General features: G+C 45.8%; 1 protein-coding gene across 1 annotated transcript in view; it reads left to right on the top strand.

Annotated features, from left to right (window-relative positions):
* The window catches only part of LOC104513552 (zinc finger protein GLI2-like), a 142914-nt gene that overhangs the window by 63613 nt on the left and 56572 nt on the right, over positions 1-22729 (top strand). Inside the window, 1 exon segment of the mRNA XM_010156948.1 lies at positions 11921-12026. Coding sequence (XP_010155250.1) covers positions 11921-12026 — 106 coding nt within the window.

Genomic DNA, 22729 nt, shown 5'->3' on the forward strand with positions numbered 1-22729 from the left:
TGCCAGTGTCACCTCCGGGTGGGGTGTGAATGCGTGGTTGGGGGCGTGAGGCAGGTTCGATTTGAATGCTAAAAGACATCCCCATCTGTAGATCTGCTCCTGGGGATGCATCCTGGGATGATGCTCCTCAATAAGCTTTTACTTGCATGAGTGGAAGGCCCATGGTCAGGGCTGTGCTAGATTTGCTGTCAGGTGAGAAGTGTCGTGCAGACAGCGCTGCCTGATAGCTGATGTGCTCTCCTTTTTCATTCACTAGTTTTGCCCTTTGGTTCTTACACAACCTCCTTGTCTGCAGTCTGGGGCTGCTGAACTTCCGCATCTCACCAGCAGGGATGCTGGGCTTGGTAATTTGTCGAATGAAACATAGGGTATTAGTGTTATAAATGGTTATTAATGCCAGTTAGTGCTTTCTCCCATAATGCCTCAATCTAATGGCGAATTACAGTTTAGCTTTGCATTGTAGATGATTCGGAGTAGTTGCAGTTTGGGAGCCAGTGAGAAGTTTGCTCAGATGTAGAATCAAGCTCTGGGAGCAGCTAAGCTGTATAGAGCAGCACGTTCAACTGTCTATGGACTCGTGCTCCCCTTCTCTGCTCCACAGGGTGCCTGCCACGGGAAGCAGGATCTCTGTCAGGACCTCATCTGCACACATATTAAATGCGTTTCTCTTGCTTTGGGCTAGCCAGAAAAAGAAACATCTTGAGGACTTGGAGGGTCTCTCACAGTTGGGTACTGGGGACCGCAGGAGAAAGGCAGGGGATATCGGGGAACACTTCGGCCATCGGCTGAGGTTCACAGAGTCCCTTTTCACTACCCGTGTCAAGGGAGGTGGCTCCCACTGTAAAATAAGCCTTAACATGAAATGCATGGGGGAATGAAGGAGTCTGCCATTCATTGGCCTGGTCTCAGAGCAGTCAATAGCAAATCCCCTTGGCCCATTCTTTTGGAAATTGCTGCATCAGCAGGAGGTGCAGGCAGTTGCTGAATCCGGGATGCTGCTGGCTTCCCAGGAAGCATGATGATAACAACAAGGAGAAAACTTTTCCCCCGAAACCTGTAGGCATTTTTTTTTCTTCCGTGAATGTGTCTTTCTTGAGGGATCCCTAAGTTTGCATAGATGCTTTTGACATACTGATTTTTCTCGTAGTGCCCATCCAGGCAGGCACAAGCTGAACCACCATCTGGTCTGCCCCTACCTCCCTGCCTGCCCCTCGCGCACCAGGATTTCTTCCTCGCTGGTTGGGATCCTTTTTTTTTTTGTTGTTGTTGTTCTTTTTTCTCTTTCCATTCTCTGGTAGCAGCTGTTGGGAGAACAAGCACCAAGATCCATCTGGCCTTCTGAGCTTATCGGGCTGTGTCTTTTCTCGACAAAGCGGCAGTGGTCGCGCTTTCATACAAGAGTTACATTATCTAACAGCAACTTGCTCGAAAAGCAAACTGCCTTTTATACGCTTGTGCTGCCTTTCTCCCTTTAGAATTGCAGCCACAGCCAAACCACAATGTCGCCTCAGATCTGAGTCAGTCTAGAGGGCTGCTTTTCTCTCTCTCTTTTTTTTTCCATCCTTCCCCAAAAAAATTTTTGTTTTTCTTTTTCACCTCTGCTTTCTGGAGGAGTTGGCACAATCCTGTGTTATTAGGACGTAAGCCAGCTTGTTCTAGTGGAATTTCCTGTCTGATTTTAATTTCCCCCTCTTTTCCCCCCCCTCAAATGAGACAGAAAAGCTTTTTAATTGCAGTGCCGTAGGTTGGCCTTTCGGGATATTATTATTCTTATTAAGTACTTCCTGTTGGGAGGCAGCACATGAGTAGAAGTAACAAGGATCTTGGTGCAGTCAGGGCTTGTGGCCTCTTTGTTTGTTAATAACTGTCAGATTGGCAGCATCCTCAAAATACATCTTGGCCTGACAGCCTGGCAATTAAGTGATTTTCAAGACTCTCAACATTTGCAGCTCAAGACCTGTGGAATTAATAAGCTGCATTAGGCCTTTTGGGTTTATTTTCTGCCACTCGGTAGTCACAGCTCCTCACCCGTCTAATAAAAAGCTGGCACAGGTGGGAAAGTCTCGCTCTGGAAATCCTCGGCGTCGGGGTAGAAACTCCTGATCAGATGTGGTGGGGAGGACTGGATGGGATCATCCCAGATGAGATTTACATCCCATTATCCATGTCCACCCCAGCCTGGCTGGCTTGCGTTGCAGCAGATTGATCATGCCCTCGTAGGGTCTAGGGGTGAGCATGCTCCCCTGAGGCACCTCTGGCCATTGAAGCAGAGGGGCCTTGACAGGAACCCTGTGAGGTGCAGCTCAGGGACCGAAGCTCGTGCGACTTATCCAGCTGTGACGTGTGAGTGGAACGGGTCACCATGTGCCATCATGCTGCTGATGTTTCAAATTTCATTGCATCCCAAAGAAGAATTCAACACTTACTTAGCAGAAAAAGACTTTTTTTTTTTTTAATTTCCTGAGAAGGAAAATTCTTAGTGTCCTCATTCAGAAACTTCCCGTGTTGGCAGATATTGTTGTAATAAAGTCGAAGTGTTTCATGTTCATCACTTCCACATTCTTCTTGCAGTCTAAAATACAATAGATCATAAACCATCTTGATCTCTTCTGTGCTGCTTTTGACAGCATTTGCAGGTTCCTGGAAAATGCTTTCTGACGGAAAACTGTTCTACCTTAAACCTTCTGCCAACTCAGGCGATTTAGGACTGAGGTGACGCTGGTGGCATCATGGCCAATCAAGAGACTTTTCTAATCATTGTTCTTTGGAAAGCCGTCAGAGCTTTGGTGTTTGGGTACCCCGCTGCAGGACTTCCCTGTGCTTGTGGGGTTTCCCCTGGCTGCAGGAGAGCTCTGCTTTCATGTTATTTACCCTTCCCAGAGGTATAAAAAAATAATTATTTGTCCCCTTAAGGGTACCACACAGCAGTAACTCGAAGACCCCAGGAGCTCTTGCAGAATAATAAATAATGCATTGCATTATTCACAGATGCTCACCTGACTGTCTGAAAATACTTGTATAGACATGAATATGTTCATCCTCCCAACACCGTTTTAAAGTTTTTGGAAGTTTTGGGTACAACTTGTTTTACAAGCAAAGCCAGAACTTTCCACACAAGTTGTCTGCAGGCTGCAGAAAATTCCTGTTTTGTCACCAAGAGGCAAAGCGCCCCATTTTTGGTCACGCCTGACGCGTGGTGCGGTGCAGACTCCTCTGTGGGGTCGTGTTGCAGGGTTTTCTGGTGTCCTGGTCTCACTGCTGGTAGCAGCTGGGCTGTCCCTACCAGGATGGCCATCCCCGGCCCTTCAGTGGACGAAGCAGAAAATGCCTCATGCAGCGTTCCGGAGGTGGTAGATGGCAGCTGAGGTATTTCAGGGTTTTGATTTTGTAACGAAAATTCTACGTTCTTGTAGAAAATGTCAATGAACTCTTACATTTTTAATCTAAATATTCCATGTAGAGGGAAAGGCCATTTTTAGCCTTTCTGTAATTGCTCCAGCTCCTTCACCCAGGAAAAGACTGACAGGTTTAATGCCCTTAACGAAGGTCAGGAGGTCCACAGGAGCTAGCTGAGAGCTGCCAGGAGCTTCAGGACAGGTTAGACATGGAGATGAACAGGAATATCCTACTTCCATTAAGGTCTGAGTACAGCGAAGCATGCCGCCTTCTTCTCGGGTTGGGAAGGAAATTTATGGGCAAATTCCTATAGTGTTGCCTTGAGTTGGCCACAGGGTCACGGGGGGAACTCACTGATCTAATCTCGCCCCGTCCCAGCTGCAAGAGCCAGCTTGCTCTGCAGACACCTACCTGCCCACCCCACTGTTGGACACAGCCTGCGGCTCAGCAGCGATGTCTGAATGCAGAAATGGTGGTCAGGCTGAAACGTGTTCCCTGGACTTCAGGACCATGTTTCCACCTCCTGTGTGCGAGCAGTGCCTGTGTCCTCGGTGGGGGTTGTGCAATGGCAGCCATCAGCTTTCTCAGACCTTTCTTTGTTCTTCCACCTGAGCTGAAGCAGCAGAATAAACTTTATAGGAGGATAAATCCCTTGGGCCGTCCGCAGGATGGGTGTTGTGATGGCTCCCAAAGCGGTTTCCACTGGAGAGGGGCAGCTTTGCATTTGCAGTGTCTGATGGAGAGGTTTGCTGTGATTCATGGTTTTTATAGCAGCTTTTATTATGCAGGTAAACCCAGGAATTGGCTTCATTCTGCGTGAAGTAGGGACTGCGGCCACACGGTCATCCGAAACCTGTGGCGCTGCAGGGAGCTGAGCAGCCATGTGTTTTTCTCTGGCAGGGAAACAAGTCTTTCACAGGTTCCCAGGTCTTTCCATGGTGGCAAGGTGGATGTGGGGACTCCAGCAGTACTGCTGGAGGAGAGGCAAGTGTGGTCAATGTTGTTCTCTGCTACTCACTGTGCCTCAGTTTCTCTGAGTGTAGTCATGCTGGCTGTCCTGGAGGTGCTTTCAGGTGTCAGTGCTATAATGCTTGTTTTGAAGCTTTTTTTGGTGATTTTATAGCTGAAAAAAGACAATGTTTTTTCATTTTTTCTTGTTTACTCTCCACATATCTGCATCACAGCTGGGGCCTTTCTCCTTCCAATGCCTCCACAAGTTATTTACCATTACCTAAGCTATTTATCCAACAGAAGTTAGTTGTGTGCTCTTTATCGCTTACTTGAATGGGAAGCTTGGCTTGCTGCGCCCAACCCCAAGTTAAAGCATGTTGACTTCTCCAGCATCCTGGCACGCAGGCTACCACCATCTGTCTTTGTTATGTTAGAAGAAGAGAAAACTGATTCTGCGTCCCTCTGCATGGGAACAACTGCCTGGATGTGTTTCAAAATGGCCTGTAGTACTCAGGGTAGGAGCAGGATCTCCCATAGGTGAGCTGCTGGGATTCTGTCTCCCATTTATCCTTGCTATAATGTTCATAGTGGGCCAGAATGAATATTTACTACTATTTTACCTGTGTAGTTCCTCTTTTACTTGTGTCAAAGCCACTGAGCAGGTAATAAAACAACATAATAATTAAACAATAATAATTGAAGTATGCTGTATGAAAACCAAACCAAATGCTAACAAGCCAAACAAAAGAAAGGCACGCACGGTGCAGCCCTGTTTATAGTGATGTCTACTGGAATCATTATACACGTTGATATAATAATACTAGGCACTTAATTACCACATCATTTTTAAAGTGCTGTATAAACATTAACCAAACCTCGGAGGTAGGGAGGTATTATTATCTCCATTTTAAAGAGGGGAAACTCTGACAAAGCGAGGTTAGTAGGTAATTCAGTGTCGTGAAGTCAGGCAGCTGGTGGGACAGGAGGTGGACATGGCAGCTTCAGGGCCAGTCCACCACGACATTGGAGGCAGAAAAGCACCTGAGATGGCTTTTTGTGAAATGTACTGCTCTTTGGGAAGGGTGGATCCTCCCTCAGACACCTCTCTCTGCTTAGAAAATATGCAGATGGGTGTAATTAGCAACCGCTTAATTATCCTGTTTTGAAGTAGGCTTGCAGTTGATGTATTTTGCAAAGTATCTAAACAGCATTAAAGTTGAGCTCTCGAAGGGGAGCTTGTGGGGCGCTAAGAGAGTACTTCTGTAGGCTTGCGTGTCTGGTCCCCCTCCTCCTTGTATCGATCTGAGCGGTGGTTCTGGGAATGGTTTTTGCTGCAAAGCCCTTAATATTCTGTGTGGTGGTACATGACTTCATCCAAGGAGAATCCCACAGGCGCACCAGCGTGATCTGCTCTGTCATGTTTCTGTGACCCAATTTTCTCCGTTCTTTGTCTCAGACCTTCCCTGACCCCAGGCCTATTATCTCTTCCAATAATTCACCCAGGCCATTATTAATGGTGCATTAACTTTGGCTGCGCTTTCAGCGAAGATGTTTTTCTTGTGCTCATTCATTCGCTCAACTCACTTAAACAGCGAGATCATTATTCTGGGGACGTCACACAAACACAAAAACATCTCCCTTGCCGACACCTACAGCCCCACAGCACTTTGCCGGAGGGGCGGCCATCCAAATACAGCACTGCAACGCCCAGGAGGGGACTATCAAAGGGAGGCAAGTAGCCACACACACACTCGGCCGTCGCGGGCCTGCTTGCCTGCCCTGCTCGCACGCCCAGCACACCTGGCTCTCTGGGGATGCTCTGGAGCACACTGTTCACCACCAGTCGTTGGATGCCAAAATGTGTCCCTTTAAAATGAACCCCTTGGATGAGTAAAATTGGGAGTAAAGTAATGATGAGTAAAATTAGGCTTTTAAAAAGCCTGATAAGATTTAATTCTCACTTGATCCTTTGGGTGACGATTGAGTGAAGGACACTTCATGTTGGTTGTGTCTTCAACCTTGCCTTTGAGAACAGAGTGAGATTTGGATACCCAGGAGAAAATCTGGGCAGTGAAAAGGGCCTTTGCATCAGCGAAGGGGAAAACTGGTGAGTGCCTTCTCTCATGTCCTAGAGGTTTCCATGTAGTGTCTGGTGCAGACAGCACTTATTTTTCTATTATCCTTTTTTACACACATTGAACCTGGGAAAAACCAAAACACAAGCTGTTGCAGGCTGCTGTGTCACGCCAAGCAGTTTCCTACCACCATCAGAAACCGGGACGTGACCTATGACAGCACCGCGCTGCTGCTGTGAAAGCACACATGGACACTCACCGGCACCTTCTGGGACATCCCTTTCCCCTTTTTTTTTCTCTGTCAGTTGCTTGTGCAAAGCTGCTAATGCCGCTGCGGTGACAGGAGTGCGTGAGCTGTTTTCTGGGGAAGTTTTTCTCCTGCTAATCCAAATCAATCCAATATCCCGGGGCTCTGAAGCCTTTTTGAAATAAAGCTGCAGTTTCTGCCTGCTGTGGCTGAAGTTCACTGTGGAACTTGCTATTGTTTGACTGCGTAGACTTGGGCAAGTTATTTTACGTTGCCCTGTTTCAGGTCCCCTTGAGTAAAAAAAGGGCCGTGTTTCAAATGCTGGTGTTTGCTTCTCTTGCTAAGGAGAGGTGAATCTTTGTTAGTCTTTGCAAGGTAGCTTGTGATCCCTTTATGGAAACTGTGTCCCATGCATCATTAAAACTACAGGAAATCAAGCCAAAACATATCTCGGGAAGTCAGCTTTTGGTTTTCCTCTTTTGTAAAATTTTAAATTTTTGTGGATGTTTTTTGCAAATTTGTTGGAAAAAGCACTGCAAGTACTGCCTTAGCCAGACAGCAATCTTTTACTTTTTTCCTCAACAGATAACTTTCCTTGTTGATTGCAAAATGGGTTGTGCTCTATTTCTGAGGGCAGAGAAGTCTGTTCATACCTCAGACTGCCCACGGAAGGCTGTTGGACATCCGTAGGAAATTTTTTTAGCCCACCCGGTGGCCTGCACAGCTCACGTGGGCTTCGGATAAAGCTGTGGGAGCTCTGTGTATATTGGATGGTACAGAGGATGTGGGGAGGGCTTCTTGGGGTGTCTCCCCAACTCGTCTTGCTGTGGCACCCCGGTTGCAAGTGGGAACAGAAGATGTCCTTTAAAGGGCTTTCCGAAGGGTTTTCTGATTGTTAATTGCCAAAGCAAACTGCAAATGAAACCTGATTCAGAGACTTGGGGTTTGATTTTTTTTTTATGCTGCTCTTTAAATTTTTTTAAAATGATCACATGTGTAGGGTGAAGTATTTGGAATAGAAAAAGCTTATTTGACCCTTCCTAATTCTCCTTTTATGGCTCAAAAAGAGGTGCTGCTGTGAGTAATGTCCAAACGGCTCCATTGCTCGCTATACAAACCTATACATGTAGTGTGTGTTTCTCTTGAAGCACTGGGTTATCGGGGAGATAATCAACAGCCTGCATCATCCTCAAAAAATGCCTGTTTCTGATGCCTCCCTCCCCAATTCCTGGGATTTTCAGCAAAGGGACATCCCCTTTAAGCTGCGTTCCTGCTTCATATCTCTCTTCTTTGAAGCCAGAGGGTTGGCTGGCCTTTGAATAGACAAGGATGAGAATATAACAGTGGGAGGTCCATGTCTTGCTCATAAACCTTGGCCAGAAAATCAGCTCCGACAAGTGGGGACAGGTAGCAGCGTCTTTCCCCTTATCTAACAGCACGGTGGAGCAGACACATTCCTGCACGAGCCGCGGCCGGGTGGAAGGTGGGGCCTCCCGCCTGCGCCTCGCTCTGCCGCCGAGCTTCACCCCGGGAGCTGCATGCCACAGGCTTAACGAAGAGCTGAGTTATTTCTGTATGAAACACCTTGTTTTCCCATCATCCCTGCCCCTTGGGTGATGCTTTGATTTGTTCTTTGGTTTTCTCTTCCTTCCGTGGGAGCCAGAGAAGACATTTCTCTGTGGTTCCAGTGCTAGGGGACTTTGGGAGGTGCCATGTCGTGCCTTCGTGCTGCAGCATATCCTGCCACTTGGTTTGGTGTGGCTCAACTTTTTCCTAGGGGAAAGCTTTCCCCTGGCCTCCTGCTATAAAAGCTTTCTCCCTCTGTGTAAAACAATCATCATTAGTGCTAATTGGGCAGGTTTGGGGTTAAATCTGCAAAGATTGCTTGGGTTTGGTAAATCCTCTGCCACCACAAAGCAGATAATGCTAAACAAAAGATTGTCTTGATTAGATTAAAGTTGGCAAATTCATTGCCTTAATCATCATATTACCCTTCCCGTGGCTATTCAGGAATACATCACCATGACTTACTTGAAGTAATTGAATATAATTGTCTTTTTAACTCGTATGCGTAAAACATCCATCTTTGTTAACAGCGTGCGTTGCTGTCCTGCTGCCAACTCACCGTCCTCTTCAGGAGGGGTGGGAACGAGAAGCAGAGCTAGGCTGACATTTATGAATTGGTAGTTGATTGCCCATAAAACAATTCATTATTTCTGACCGAGCACCTGGAAGAGAATAAAAAGGAACAGCACCAGCCACTGGAGCCCATAGGCTTGGCTGGTGCTCCCAGGCAAGGGAGCTGAGGGGAAGCTCTGAAGTGGGACATTGCAAAGGGACGTCACCAAACCCAACCCTTTTGGGGTTTGGTGGCAGGCAAATCGCGGAGCTGGAGGTGGGGTTGGAAACAACAGTGGCAGAATGAAACAGGCGCCCAAGGCAGAGGCATTGCTGACCTTCCCATGGTCCAGACAAATGCTAAAAACAAACCGTAGTATCAGTTGGAGGGAGGAAGTTCATGGAAATTTTTCTCCCTTTAATAATCAGAGGTGTGAGGAGGGAAAAATTCTCTTCAGATGTCATTTCTATACTAACAGATAGCTAGGAAAAGAGGCCAGACAGCAAACACCTCATGTTTTCTTTTCCCAAGCTCTCCTGAGTGACAGGGAAAGATTCTTTTTTTGCACAAACATTTCTGATATTACCTTAGCAATCAATCATTTAGAAATGCAGTTACAAAAAAATAGCCTAAGTGGCCTGTGTTTTAAGAGATTTTGTTATTCTTAATAATTTTATCATTATTAGTGAATTAAACAGGTCCAGGGAATGGGCCCAAGGGTTAGGATATGACTCTCCCTGTTATTAAAACATTACCATGATGCCCAGCACAGTTTCAGCCCGTGTTAGCTTGCACTTTGCTGCAGTTTGGGGGTCACCCCGCCGTGGACCTGCCTGTTACAGGCAGGGTGGCCACCCTGTTTTAGGAGGTTGCAAAATTTCACCTATTGGGATGCCAGCTGAATGGTGTAGGTTAGTCCCAGGACTGCAGAGAGTTGGGTTCATTTGTATGGCGTAATACCAGGGAGCACTGCGGGAAGCCCAGCCTAGGAGCTCAGGCTGGGATAGACGTTCGGGTTGTCTGGCACCAGGTACCTGTGCAGGCATAGTTGGTTTAGTGGCCATGCTTGGTGCGTGATGATGTGAAACCCCCTTGCCCAAATTCTTCTGGTCCCCACGGCGGCCATGGGTTGTGGCCGTAGCAGTGTCCCCAGGGAGGAGGGCAGCAGTTCTAGGTCTCTGCCAGCCCTGGCAGTGCTTTAGGGAGACCAGAGAATGGGGCTGTGAGCAGGGGATAGGGTGACCGCTGACTGTGCTGTGTGTCTGTCCTGGAAAAACACTGGCTGCCTCTTAAAATGAAGATTCCGTACAAGTGTCCTTATGTACAGATCATCCCTACCCAGAGTGGTTAAAGGGTGAATCTTCCTTGCAAACCCTAAAGGATGCAAGTTTATTCTCTCCCTGAGCTGCTTTTGGGGGAGGAGGGGAGGGGAGCAGAAGGGGGAAGGTGGCTAACAGTTACCCTACTGTGTCTTGACATTAGGCGAGATGCAAAATGCTCCCAGTGTATCAGGTAGTGCACAGTGCCAGCCCTTCGCTGGAGCACGGAGAGCGAGTCTGCTGTGGAGCCTTAAATACTTTCCACCCCGACTACCTTAGCTTAACGCCTTTCAGCAGAGTTGGCAGGAGGGTTGTTTTTGTGTAGTCTCTCACCTCTCCCGGCAGCCCGGCTGACGCGCCTGTGCCACGCTGTGCTCGGGGATTGCACGTTGCAATGGGAGTAGGAGCCTCTGATCCTCTAGCTGATATGCCAGGAAAGACGTATACAGGGAATTCATGCAGGCTTTGTGCGATGGACCCGAAAGGAGCACAGCCTCGCCAGACGGAATCAGCGTAGCTCCGTTGCAGCTGGAATCACAGATGGGAAAAGCTGTTTTAAGTATTTCATAGAAAAGAGTTTGGCGTTCGCTGGAGTTTGCTGAGCATCAGCGAGAGGCTTGGCCCAAGCCTTGACACTTTGGTTTTGGATGGTGCTTCCCCACTCTACGGAGAGATGCTACCTGTCACGGAGGCAAGTCACGGTGAAATATTGAGTGCGGACTGGGTTTTGAAATGTTCACTTAGGAGTTTGGTTTTGTGTTGTGCTTTTAGTCTCCAGTTAGACAGAAAGGCCAAGAAGCCAGAGAGGGAATAGGAAGACCTGTGACAATATTAAGTAATCTTTAATGACGAACTTCTGACTGTAAGGGCAGAGCAAACCAGCCTTTTATCTTAAGCTGATTGCTGGTACACATCTAGAAAGCACCATCGTTACAGATACAATGAACCGTATCAGAGGGCAATTGTACGGTATCGTTATCGAGGCTCGGCTAATTGTATTTCTTCAGCTTTTATAATTTTAGCAGGAAAGGCCTGGGCCATCAGGCAGCATTGTCAGGGGTGGCGTGGAGAAATAACCTGATGAATTTTCTATCAGCTCGACTCGCTCAAATATTCTCGCTGTTAACTTTTGGGGTCAATAATAAATATTAAAACCTGTAGATTTAATAAGTCAATGTAGGTGTTCTCTGCCTTTTGAGACCACTTTATCTTTCCATCAAAGATGAAACAAGCTTCTCAAATGAATAAAAAATAGGGCCTCAAGTGATTACAAGTGAGAGCAATTTGGGCTCCTCTCTCAGAACCTGGCAGTAGGCACTTTTGAGCCTCTTCTGACTGCCTACACAGTCTGCATTAGCACTGCTCTTGCTGTTACATTTTTAGGTAAATAGTTCCAACCTGTGCATACAGACCTTCAGGAAAGGTGTTTGCTGCCACTCCAGGCATGAGGGACGACGCAGGTCTGGATCCCGCCAGGTTCTGTTGAGTCTGATTTGCGTTGCAAGTCTAGTTTTCCTTGGTGCTTCCTATAATCTCCTCAAGTTCAAAGAGCGCTTAGCTGCTTGTCTTTGTCAAAAACCCTGTTGGAGATCTTTTATGTCGAAGATGTAGGATTTCTCCGCATGACTTTGATTATTTATTCATTCCACTTCTCTGGTGTATGATAGCGCTGATATCATGAAGACCCCTTGTCTTGCACTGCTCTTGCTCTGAAATTCATGGAGATTTAGTGCCTTTGAAATTGTTTTAAAAGGAAAGGAAAAGTTTTTGAAGTCCCTTTTTTTTTTTCTTCTTCTTCTATTCCCCTCAACAGTGCCGCAGCACATTTTTCCAGCCTTCCACGCTCCTTTGCCAATTGACATGCGCCACCAGGAAGGACGATACCATTACGAACCTCACTCTATCCACGCTATCCACGGGTAAGTCTTTCACCTCTGCTCCCGTGCTCTTGCACCTCTGCTCCCGTGCCTTGTTAAAATGTTGGCTGCCCGCGGTAGGCCGAATCCTGTTGCTACGGTGCCAGGGACTCGCTGCCTTCCTGAAAGGCTGTCCCTGCTCTCCCCACTCTGCCCCGCTGTCCCCGTCCAGTGGCAATACTGACCTGCATAGCAGAGTGCTCTACGGGTCCCTTAAACCTACTGAAGTGTGGCATAGCGGCAGGGTGGGTGTGCAGGACTTCTGTGTCACTATCCAGCTGAGGTCCTGGGGACAGGCTGGACTTGCATTTTTGTGCCTGCGGGGTTTCTTACGTCCCATGTTGCCTGGGTCATTTCTGGACCCAGTACTGCTCCCTCTGTTTACAGACCTCATGCACCATTCCTTTCTGCACACTGATTGGATGGATGTCAGGGAAAGGCTGCTGGGAATACTGTAATTCACTTTGATTTCACCGGACGATGGCCGGGACAGGCTAGATGGTGTTTTCTAAATTGTAGTAAAGAGACAGGTCCTCCTGAGGGTGTCCGTGTGTGCTCTGCAGGGGCAGGACCCTAGGTGTCTGTGGTGACCTCCCCAGAGCAGCTATAGGGCCAGCAAGCTCAGGCACCTTTTAGGAGCTGTATCCCATGAGGGGGGGATCGTGGTTAGTTTCCTTGTGCAGGAACAGGATGGCTCAACAGTCCTTGACATTTTGGAGGACATGTTTGTAGAGAGATAGGTTCACCTCCTGGAAGCTTTGACTGGGGGAGGGAAAAAGGACCCAGCAGGGATGTGAGCCAAGACTGTAGTGACTGCGTGGCCAGGAGGGTTTCTCCTCGTCCCTGAAATGCACCATCCTCATGGGAGGTGAGGAGAGGCCTGGTGGGGTTGGTGGTCTCACACCTGCCCTGAAATCCCTCAACCCAATAGCTGTAACACAGGGCTCAGCAATCAGCTGAGGGACAGGTCCTAAGGCACTTGGTGTTGGGGAACTGTAAGGTCTGGAAACATTTTGCAAGAAGAGCGAGGGAAGTAAAAATAGAGCTCATCACTTTAAAAACTCCTTTTTGATCTGCTGGAGCCTCATTGCAGCCTCACCGTCCGGCCAGAGTCAGTGCTCACCCGGCTTTGCAGGGGCTGTTTGCGGAGCTGTGCGTTTTCTGGATACGTGAGCTGGGAAGCAGTCCCTGGGAGGAGAGTAACGCAAGTGGCAGCAGCCAGGAGAGCTGTGGGGTCCCACAGCTACCAGGACTTCATTGCACTTCCAAAATGCTGCAGGAAAAAAAACGATAGGGCATTCCTCTGGATCCTACCAGAAGACAAGTCATTGTCTCTTTGGATCACAGTCAGTTTGACTGTCTGTTTAAAGGGGCAGAGCAGCTCCGTCCATGCTGTGTGCAAAGGGGAAAAGACAGAGTAGGTTGCTAACATGGAAAATGGGGGGGCTACGGGGAGCTGAATGAAATAGTTCTTGTCTTGCGTTCAAGTACATGTAAAAATTATAGAAAAAAGAAAGATTAATTTAAAAAATGTACTGAGAGATAGTTAATAAGCCAGAGCTCTGGATAATAAAGCACATGCTGGCTTCTGAAAGGGGCAATATTCAAAACAGTGGTTAGTAAAGAGGGTGGCAGATGCACAGATGTTTGGCACGGGTTATCGGTGTGCCCTGCTCGGTACTCCCCTTCACTCCTTGTGAGAAGGATCGGGTGCACGGCACCTCTCGTGGGGCTCGACAGCAGTTTCTGTGTTGAGGTCATGGAGTAGGGTCCTCTCCAAAACACAACTGAGAGCTTGTCAGCTGGTGCTAGTACCTGTGAACCATCCCCCCCTATCACAGGAGACAGTATTTTATCATATTAGGGTTGTCCAACTGGTCAACCCTGGTGGAGTGCTGGCAGATCAGGTCTCAGTTCATCTGCGCCAGTGTTAATGATCTGTTGTCTTAGCAGTGACTACGTTTGTCTGTCAGGGCACCAAGAATGTCCTGCTTAGTATTTGGGTAGAGTTGTTGGCAAACACCTAATGTCCTTCTTCTTTGGGATCGTTCACATTCCCGGCAGCACCTCTCACAAGAACGGCTTGTGAGGTACTGGAGAGAAAAGTTGGTTGCTGGTCTTAGAAGAGGAAACTGTCATCTTCCAAACTACCTGGACATTGCATTGGTGCCTCTGTGGCCGGCGAAGAACCAAAGCTGAGCAGCCAACTTCTTCTTGGCTCTGGGTTTTTTTTAGGGTCAGGGGAATGCTACCTCTATTCAGCTCTTTTCCAAGTTCCCTGGACTATGGCATGACCACGCTGGGAAAATTCTCACCAGCTGTGCAGTTAGTCTCTCAACTGTTTTTTCTCTTTCAATTTTATCTGCAAACATCTTAACCTCATCTCCTGCCCTTTCTTCCTCTAGTTTTTGTTCTACTTCTGTGTTCCTCTTCTCTCACCCAGTCTCTCAGTCTCTGCTCTGGAGATCGTAACATAGTGCTCAGTCTCCTCACGGGATGATGTCTAACGTGAAATTATCCAGAACATGGTGGTGGAGCTGGGTTAGAGCATACTTAGCGTTTGCGTGGCTCTTGTTTAATAGGTTGGGTGGGCTCTGCGGATCTAGCCGAGCCTCTAGAAATCTATACTCTATCCTGACTGTGCAGAAATACATCTTTCGGTTTAAAGTAAGCAACTCAAAAAAAAAAAAAAAAGGCACATATGTATTTTCACTCTAGAAAATTATGGCAAATGTTTGGAAGAAAAATTGCGTCACTGAGTTTTGGCTTTATGATTAATGTGATCGGTGCCTGACAGAGAGCCCCCAATTCATCAAGCCCATATTCTAGCTGTCTGCTGTCTTGCCGGTACCAAATTTATCTAATTACATGAACATTGCACGGCAAATTAAGTGTAGTCTCATTTGTTGCTAACTATGGGGTCTTATTATCTGCCTGCTGCATTATGTCAAAGGTTTGTTTCCTGATTGCTTGATGTGACATGGCAGTGCATTCCCCTTCATCACTGTTTGCATTTGGCCTAATGAGAACATACGTTATTTTATCCTACCTGGAGGGAACTCATCTGCAAGGCTGTCTTGAGCAGGACCACCTGTGGGACCTTTTTCTTGAGAATATGGGTGAGAATATGGAAAACTCAAGTAATAAAAGCCTCATGTGCCAAGACAGTGGCCTGAAAGATTTGCTGCATTTCTTCTCACTGTTGTCAGTCTCTGTGTCTCACTCAGTGAATGCTTTTTTAAGCAGCATGACAAATAATTTTCAGGACTTGAGATTTCTTCCAAATCACTGAGCATTTATTACATATGTCCAGAAGCACATCATGTTGATATTTCCTTGAAGTATACTTCTAAAGGTTTTTTTCAGGGTGTTTCAGTGTTTCTGCAGTCATTTGGACAGGTCACTTTTCTGTACAACCTCTTGTTTTTTACTTATTTGGTGATAGATTTTGTAGACAATGTAATTTTTTTCTATCTTCATTTTTGGATTTTTTTTTTGGCTTTAAGAACAATTTGGCAGAAGCATGGCGCTTGGCTTGTGTAGAAAAATAAAGTATCTTGTTCAGATGATCCTTGAGGTCTCTGCAGTGCAAACTAATGGGAATATTGTGGATTCAAGGTGTTGTCCTGGATTCTGATGCTTGAGAGCTTTTGGTCATATGGAGGATGGGGGTAGAGACAGGATTAGAGCCCAGTGGACACTGAAAAAGTATGTAATGCAGAATACATTAAAACTGAATACAGTATTGAATCTATTCCAGGAGTGTAGAATTAGAGCAGAATGAATAAAATAAGTTGTATTGGTACATGTAAATTGTATGAGGCATAGCACCCAGAAAGCAATATTCATTTAATATTAAGGTTCCAGACTGCAACACTCAAAAGCTAAGAAATAACAGAAAAATAAATTTGGAGGTTCTGACTCATTTAGTACACCACTGCAATAATGCATTAAATTACAGAGTCACATAATGGTTTTCCCTGGGATCCTTGCCTCTTCTACAGCACGCGAATGCCCAGGCTCTGTGGAAGAGCAGTGGTGGGCGTTACATGCTTTTTCTGCATGCAGCTTTTATTGATTTGTCAGAGTTTCCCTCTGCACTTGGTTGTAGGCAGAACACAGATCAGTGTTACTGGAGCGAAAGCCATCAGCCAGGGCGTTTCTGCAGGTTCAAAGCTGAACCAAGTAAATTCACTTCATGAGAAGTGGTCCTTTCCTAACGAAGTGGATATTTCATATTTTAGCGAGCTTCTTCACAAAACCCTGCACTGTTGGGGCCCAGTCTCTGCAATAACTCCATCCTCTTTAGACCAAGGGGACTCTTAGTGTCAGCTTTGCAAGATTAAGCCCCAGACTGCAGAGGAAAGCTTCTGGCAGATACGGCAGGTGATTACTGATAGGTCCCTTCTACTCCCCACACTTAGGTGTGCTTAGCTACTCTCAACTGTTTTTTTGTTGGGTTTTTTTTTTAAAGCATAACAAAAATAACTAAAAACTCCTTAGCTCAGCTTAAAAGTCCCTGCCAATGCAAGAGCCTTCAGGGCTAACCCTTGTAAACAGCATGCCTAGGCTTGACTCAGCAAGAAGCTTTTTAACAGTAGCTCTTAAACTGTGGTTAAAACCCATCAGGCATTACGCAGTGTAACAAACAAAAGCAGCCTTGTTTTTCTACCGACATCCCGGTGGTGTTTTGGGATGCAGTTCTGACATTGTTTATTAACAAAATATTGTTGTTGCTCTTCTGTCCACATATAAAAATGGTACAGAAAACCCTAAGATGATAGGCGCAAAGACAAATTCCGTGGCTTTTGTGAGGACTGAGTTGTCCCAAAGACTTAGAGAAGACTCCATATCCATGATAATGTGGAGTTGCCCTTAATTTCTCTCTGGTAGGGATTTTATCTGGTTTAATCATGGATCATTCTCCATTTCCCTGAGCTCTTAATATATTGCAGATTTTCCCTGATATTCAGCCTACACTTTTTTCTTTATCTGATCCTATTACTCCTCCTTGTTGAAGTTTGTTTTCCTCTTACTCTGTTAAAAATTACAGAACAACTTTTCAGGATCAACTCCAAAGCTCCCGAGCTGTTTAGGCAGGGTAATTCCCAAGCAGGCAAGGTAACTTTTCATCATAAAAAGATTATGTCTCAAGTGTTTACAAATTTTCCAAATTTAATGTTGAACCCAGGATTTTCCGTGCTGGATATCTGTTTCAGGCTGGTTTTCTCTTTCCTTTGTTTTTGGTGTGCTGTTTTTTTTTTTTTCTTTTTTGTGAGATTCAGCCAAGGGAGGCCAAGTAGGGTTAAGGGAAAATATGTTGTTTAGCTATATAAAAAATAATCATCATCATCATCTTGTAACTGTGCTTTGAGAAACACCAGTATCTCCTGCTTTAGATTTGGAATTTTCTATTGTCACAGATGTGCCTTTTTCTGTTCCTATTTAAAAAACAAACGAACCAACAAGAAACCCCACCAAAACAAAAAAAACCCACCCAACACAAAGCTCAGCAGAAGGGTTTTGGACCAAGATTTTCCGAGCACCCCCATGGCCCTGATCACCCTCTGGCAGAGCCCTGCCAGGGCTTTCCTCCTAGCGCTCCCTGTTTCTGCTGGGGCTCTCAGCCTATCCCCTCCACCCCGGTGGGATTCACGACCACAGCTGATGGTGGAGGGGAGTCGGCTGCATCGCAAGCTCGCGGAACCACCTTTCTGCACTATCCATGGGCGCAAAGTGCCTTTGGTTAACCTCCGCGGGACGTGGCTCCCACGAGGCTGCAGCTTTGATCCCATCAGGCGGTTTAGGATGGGACCCCAGGTAATGGTCATTCCTGCAGCAAGGACGCCGCTCGCTTGAGCCACAGAACATACACACCAATAAAACCTGTGTGTTTTCATATTTACTTTGCTACCGGAGTAGAAAATCTTTGGCAATTCGTGAGTGATGGTACTGTGCTGCTTTGGAGATAGAGCGAGCTCCCTCCAGAGTCAAAGCAAACAGCTGCCCAGAGAGGCCTTCTTATGTGTTTTGCAAAGTTTTACGACTTTCACCAAATAGATACATTGCTCATTTGGGAAACAGGTTTGGGGGCTCCCACATCCAATTTATTCTGTCCCCTTCTTTCCCACATGCTTCTTTTATTTATTTAAGAAAATAAGAATGTGTGAGTAAGCAATGGTTTGCAGAGGTTGGTCTGCTCCAGAAGGCTGGTTCAAACCTCTCCCTGGTCTGTAATTAGCAGGAGTGTGTTGTTTTTAGGTGGCTCTTTGGTAAACTACAGGATATGATTTGGGGGATTATCAATACCAATCTCACTGTAAAACTCTCAGGATTAATACTTGATGGTCACTTGATCTATCTCCAGGAGAGCACAGATTAAATACTGGGCTGCTACTGTCCTGTTTTGGGAGCTGGAAAAATGACTCAAATTCCATATGTGTTTTAGTTTTCCCATCTCCAAAATGCAGTTACACTGATACCCACCCTCTTGATGTTTTGAGGGCTAAAAAAAGTCAGTTGGTCTGTGACTTGTCGGCTCCCCAGGAGGGGTTTGAGGCATGTTTTCAGGCATCAGGAAAGAGGAACACAGCACTACCTACCTGTGCAGGAACTGAGAAGGTACGTGCTTAACATCTTCTGAGCTCAGTGAGAAGACAGGCTGACCGAGTCTTCTGAAAACGGGGCAGATATAATACGAAACACTCATCAGGGCTGAATGTTTCTATAGGTTTTTCCTGTCTGATAAACTACAGAAAAAAACTCAACCAATCAAACACAAACCCCTACAGGTTTCTCTTTTTAATCTTGTTAACAGTTTTCAAGCATTTTCCATTATGAGAGGAATTTGCACATCCATGCTGTTTCTTAAATTGAGGGTGGTTTCATCATGTGTGTTTCATTAAATAGCCTTCAGAATACTTTGAAAAATTCCATCCTGAAGGTGCATGGTTTCAGAGTAACTAAGCTATGCGGTAAGACACAGATTGGATTTAGAAACACTTGGGTTGGATCTTCAGTTGCTGAATGCCGGTGGTAGGCACTGGAGTGAGAAGGGGGTGCTCAGTGGGCTCAAGTGGAGTCATACCCATTAGCAGGTAGTGAAGATCCAGGCTACCAAGTTACTGGTGGTGTGACACCATAACTTAGTGAATGAAAAACTGCTAAATTAGCCTGATCACCCCCAGAAGTGTAAAAACGGCTAGGTTTTAGTACTGAGAAGAAAGGCCTGATCTCTGAGGTCTTTTATGTAAACCTCTGGCATGTGTTCATTTAATATGATGTCACTCTCTAATCCACCATTGCTTTTAAATGTCATTCTCAGAGCTTCATGTCAGCAACTCCTAAGTGATAATCCCTTTGCTTACCTCACTTTATAGTAGATTAAAAGTGACTTCATGCTTCCACCTTATCCGCTGTTAAGCTTGTGCTTTAGGAAAAATTTATTTGAACTCTGTTCTCCTGCTGCTTTCTAAAAATTTTCTAAACAGAGAGTACAGGTCTTTTAGAAGCTGTCTCAATGGTATTGCTCATTCTCTGTTGCTTTCAGCATCTTGTGAAAATGGATAATTATTCAGTACCAATCTCCTGGCCTTTTAAACTCTGGTTTTATGAATTTATTTCCCAAGTTTTTTTTCTAGGCTAAATGTGAAGTACTGGCCCTCCTGGCCTCTCCGTTTTCTTAATCCTAAATAAATCCCCTCTCTAGATGGTGTTTCACCTCTCACCAGCTTCTTACAGTCCTGAGGGCAAGAGAGGATGAGACCTGTTGTAGTGTTCTGCTCCTGCGTAGCCTTTTGTGCCACACAGGGGCGTGCGGGCTCCCCTTTTCTGGTCCCCTATCTCCTGACTGAACTTTTACTCTATGCTGTAGCCAACGCTTTTTTGGTATAAAAAGCTCTCCATGCAATTCACTTTCGTAGTCTACCCTCCTTTTTTCTGTCCCTGAATTTCACCCTTCTGCTCCTAGCACACCTTCTCGTGTAACACGTCCCTCCAGATACTTGCTGCATGTTGTCATATCCTTCCTCCCCGCACTAATGAACTGGCCAGGCTGCAGCCTGCAGCATATACTCAAATATCAATCTGCTCAGCCTCCTCATTTTCACTGTGTTTCTCTGAAACCCTTCCAGTGTGTGTGTGGAGATAAATGGACAAAACCCATCTATCCCATTGGCTTGTGAAATGAAGCCTACGGCACATCACTTTTCAGGTCCTGGTTAATCTGGGTTCCCAGCTGCCAGTGGCCATGGGAAGCGAATAACACAAGGTGCTGAGAGATAGAAACTAATGGCAGGAACGCTGGCTTGTGATACTGGAAGAAAAATGTAGGATTTTTAATGTCCGTACAGTGCGGAAATTTTAAAATCTCATCCAAAAGTTCCCCCACGCAATAAAGAGCAGAGAAGTCAATTTACCCTGGAAGGATGAAGGACTGAGTCAACTCTGCTGGGATTACAACATGTGGTTCGAGGGATCCTAGGTATTTCGGGTCTGATTCTCAGACCACCCAGATGGCTGGGGGGAAAGGAAAAGAATAATAGTAATAAAAAAGGACCCTATTTGGCAGAACTGTGGATCTGGATACGCTGCCTGCAGCTAACGCCGTGCACACACATCTGCACAAACGAAAGGACAGAACTGAGTGCAGTTACGCTGGCAAATCTTGGATCTACAGAACGCTCCTGTGGGAACGTGTGAATTTAAGTGGGCTTTCTAGATCCCTGGCTTTGACACTAACCCATGTATGTATGTTTTCCTTCTGTGTGCCAGACCACTTTGAGAATTTGTGATTTTATACAGTTTTCTGCCTTGGAGGCTTTTCATGCTTGTTCTTTTGTGTTTCGCCATTGATATTAAATAGACTACTAACAGAGTTAAAGTTTAGTGTATTGCTCAAGGGTCAAATTTTAAAAAGTGCCTGTATGATTTCAGATCGTAAATCCCACTGTATTGGGTCTGGCTAACAACATTATTTTGAAAGTGGGTGTTGTGGGTTTCAAAATAATGTTGACCTTTAGGGCTGGCTTGTCAAGCGCTGGTAATGAAAAGGCACAGTGGGTTTTTCGAACATGCTGGATCCCAGTTAATGTCTAACTCCTCCAAATTTCATTGAAACTCAGGACCCCAAAGGCAGCCCTAGTAAAGGAGTTAATTACCTAAATATTAAGAAAATGTCTGGAATGGAGTTAAGAAACACAAACATGTTAATGAGACTTGCGCATGCTTGGAGCCCAGCGTACACGTCCAGGTCATACAGCTCATGTAGAACTGATGGGGATATTTTCTGCCCTGTCTGCTCTGTGTTATAGGAGCATACACATGGCAGATCTCGTGGGAGGATGTGCAGTGGAAAAAACATATTCAGGGTTTAGTTGATATAACTTGGCCAGACTCCACTCAAGAGCAAGTTTACTGCATTCCCTGCACTCACTTTATTGGCATGTATGGGGTTGGGTTTTGATGCAATTGATCATGGTAGCTGACAGTGAAACCAGGAGATTGTGAGACTTTTGATGACTTCTTTTCAGCTGATACTTGGAGGGGGGACCCCTTACAGCATGGCAGAAGCCTGGGAGGTAGGAGCTATCCTTTTCCACTCTCGGAGCAGCAGAAGGACCTGTACCATGGTCTCCCCGCTGCTGAGTGCCTGCTGTTAGATTAAACGTGAGAGGCTCCACCACCATCTCCTGCCAAATCTGCGAGTGCAGCGGTGCATCGGTGTTTCGTACAAGTGGAGCCTCCTCTCAGCAGAGGTACTTCTTCCTGTCACAACTCATTATATGTCTCTCTTGCACCTCTCCCTACACCCCATACACGTACCCAAATCACTTGTAACACACCTGGGTGCAGTCAGGCAGGCGTGAAAAAATACATTGGATCTCTAAGAAATGCAGTCCCACTGAGCTTTTTAAGTCTCTCTGAGAAACAAATATGTGTAAAAGCATGCTGGAGAAGAATTTGTATTATTCCTTCTCTTGCCCTTCATGAGAGGCTTTCCTACCTTGATTCTGGAGCTGCTTACATGGCTTACAGTTTGCAAACCAGCTGAAGGACGTGTTACCTGCTGAATGCTTCGTCTGAAAATCTCTAAAGATCCCACAAAGTAACCACACAACCCAAATCACCACTGGTAAAGACTACCAGAGTGTGGTTAATACACTAAAAAAAGGAAAGTTTCAAACTAACAGCTGCATTAGGGCAATGTTCTTACACGCATATTCTTGTTTGAGACTATTTGTCTTCATTCCGAGATAAAACACTCGATTTCATATTCTTTCATCTCAAGTGCAGTGTGATATTTTACAAGAGAAAACTGCATTGTAGAAAGCAAAAAGCAGGGCGTAGAAAGATAGGGTGGTGAAGGAATTATTGTGTTCAGTCATCAAAACAGTAAATGAAAGGAAGATCAACCTAATGGGGCAAACCTAATGGGCAAAGAAAAAGAGATGTTTGTAGAAAAGATTTGAAAAGAAATGATGAGCTGATGAGGCAGAAGGACATACAGAAGGTGATCTAGGCTACTGAACAGTTAAGTCCCTCCTATACAGAAAAAGAGCTAAGTATATGCTTAATTAGAAATGTCTGCATAGGTCTGTTGACTTCAGAGGAACTTAAACGCATATTCACATACTTTCCTCGAGAGAAGTGTTCCGAAGATGCCGTAATCCAGAAACGTTTGCTAAATCCCACTTGTGTATTCCTGC

Source organism: Eurypyga helias, unplaced genomic scaffold (assembly GCF_000690775.1).
Source record: "Eurypyga helias isolate BGI_N326 unplaced genomic scaffold, ASM69077v1 scaffold3378, whole genome shotgun sequence".
In the NCBI taxonomy this organism is placed as follows: domain Eukaryota; kingdom Metazoa; phylum Chordata; class Aves; order Eurypygiformes; family Eurypygidae; genus Eurypyga; species Eurypyga helias.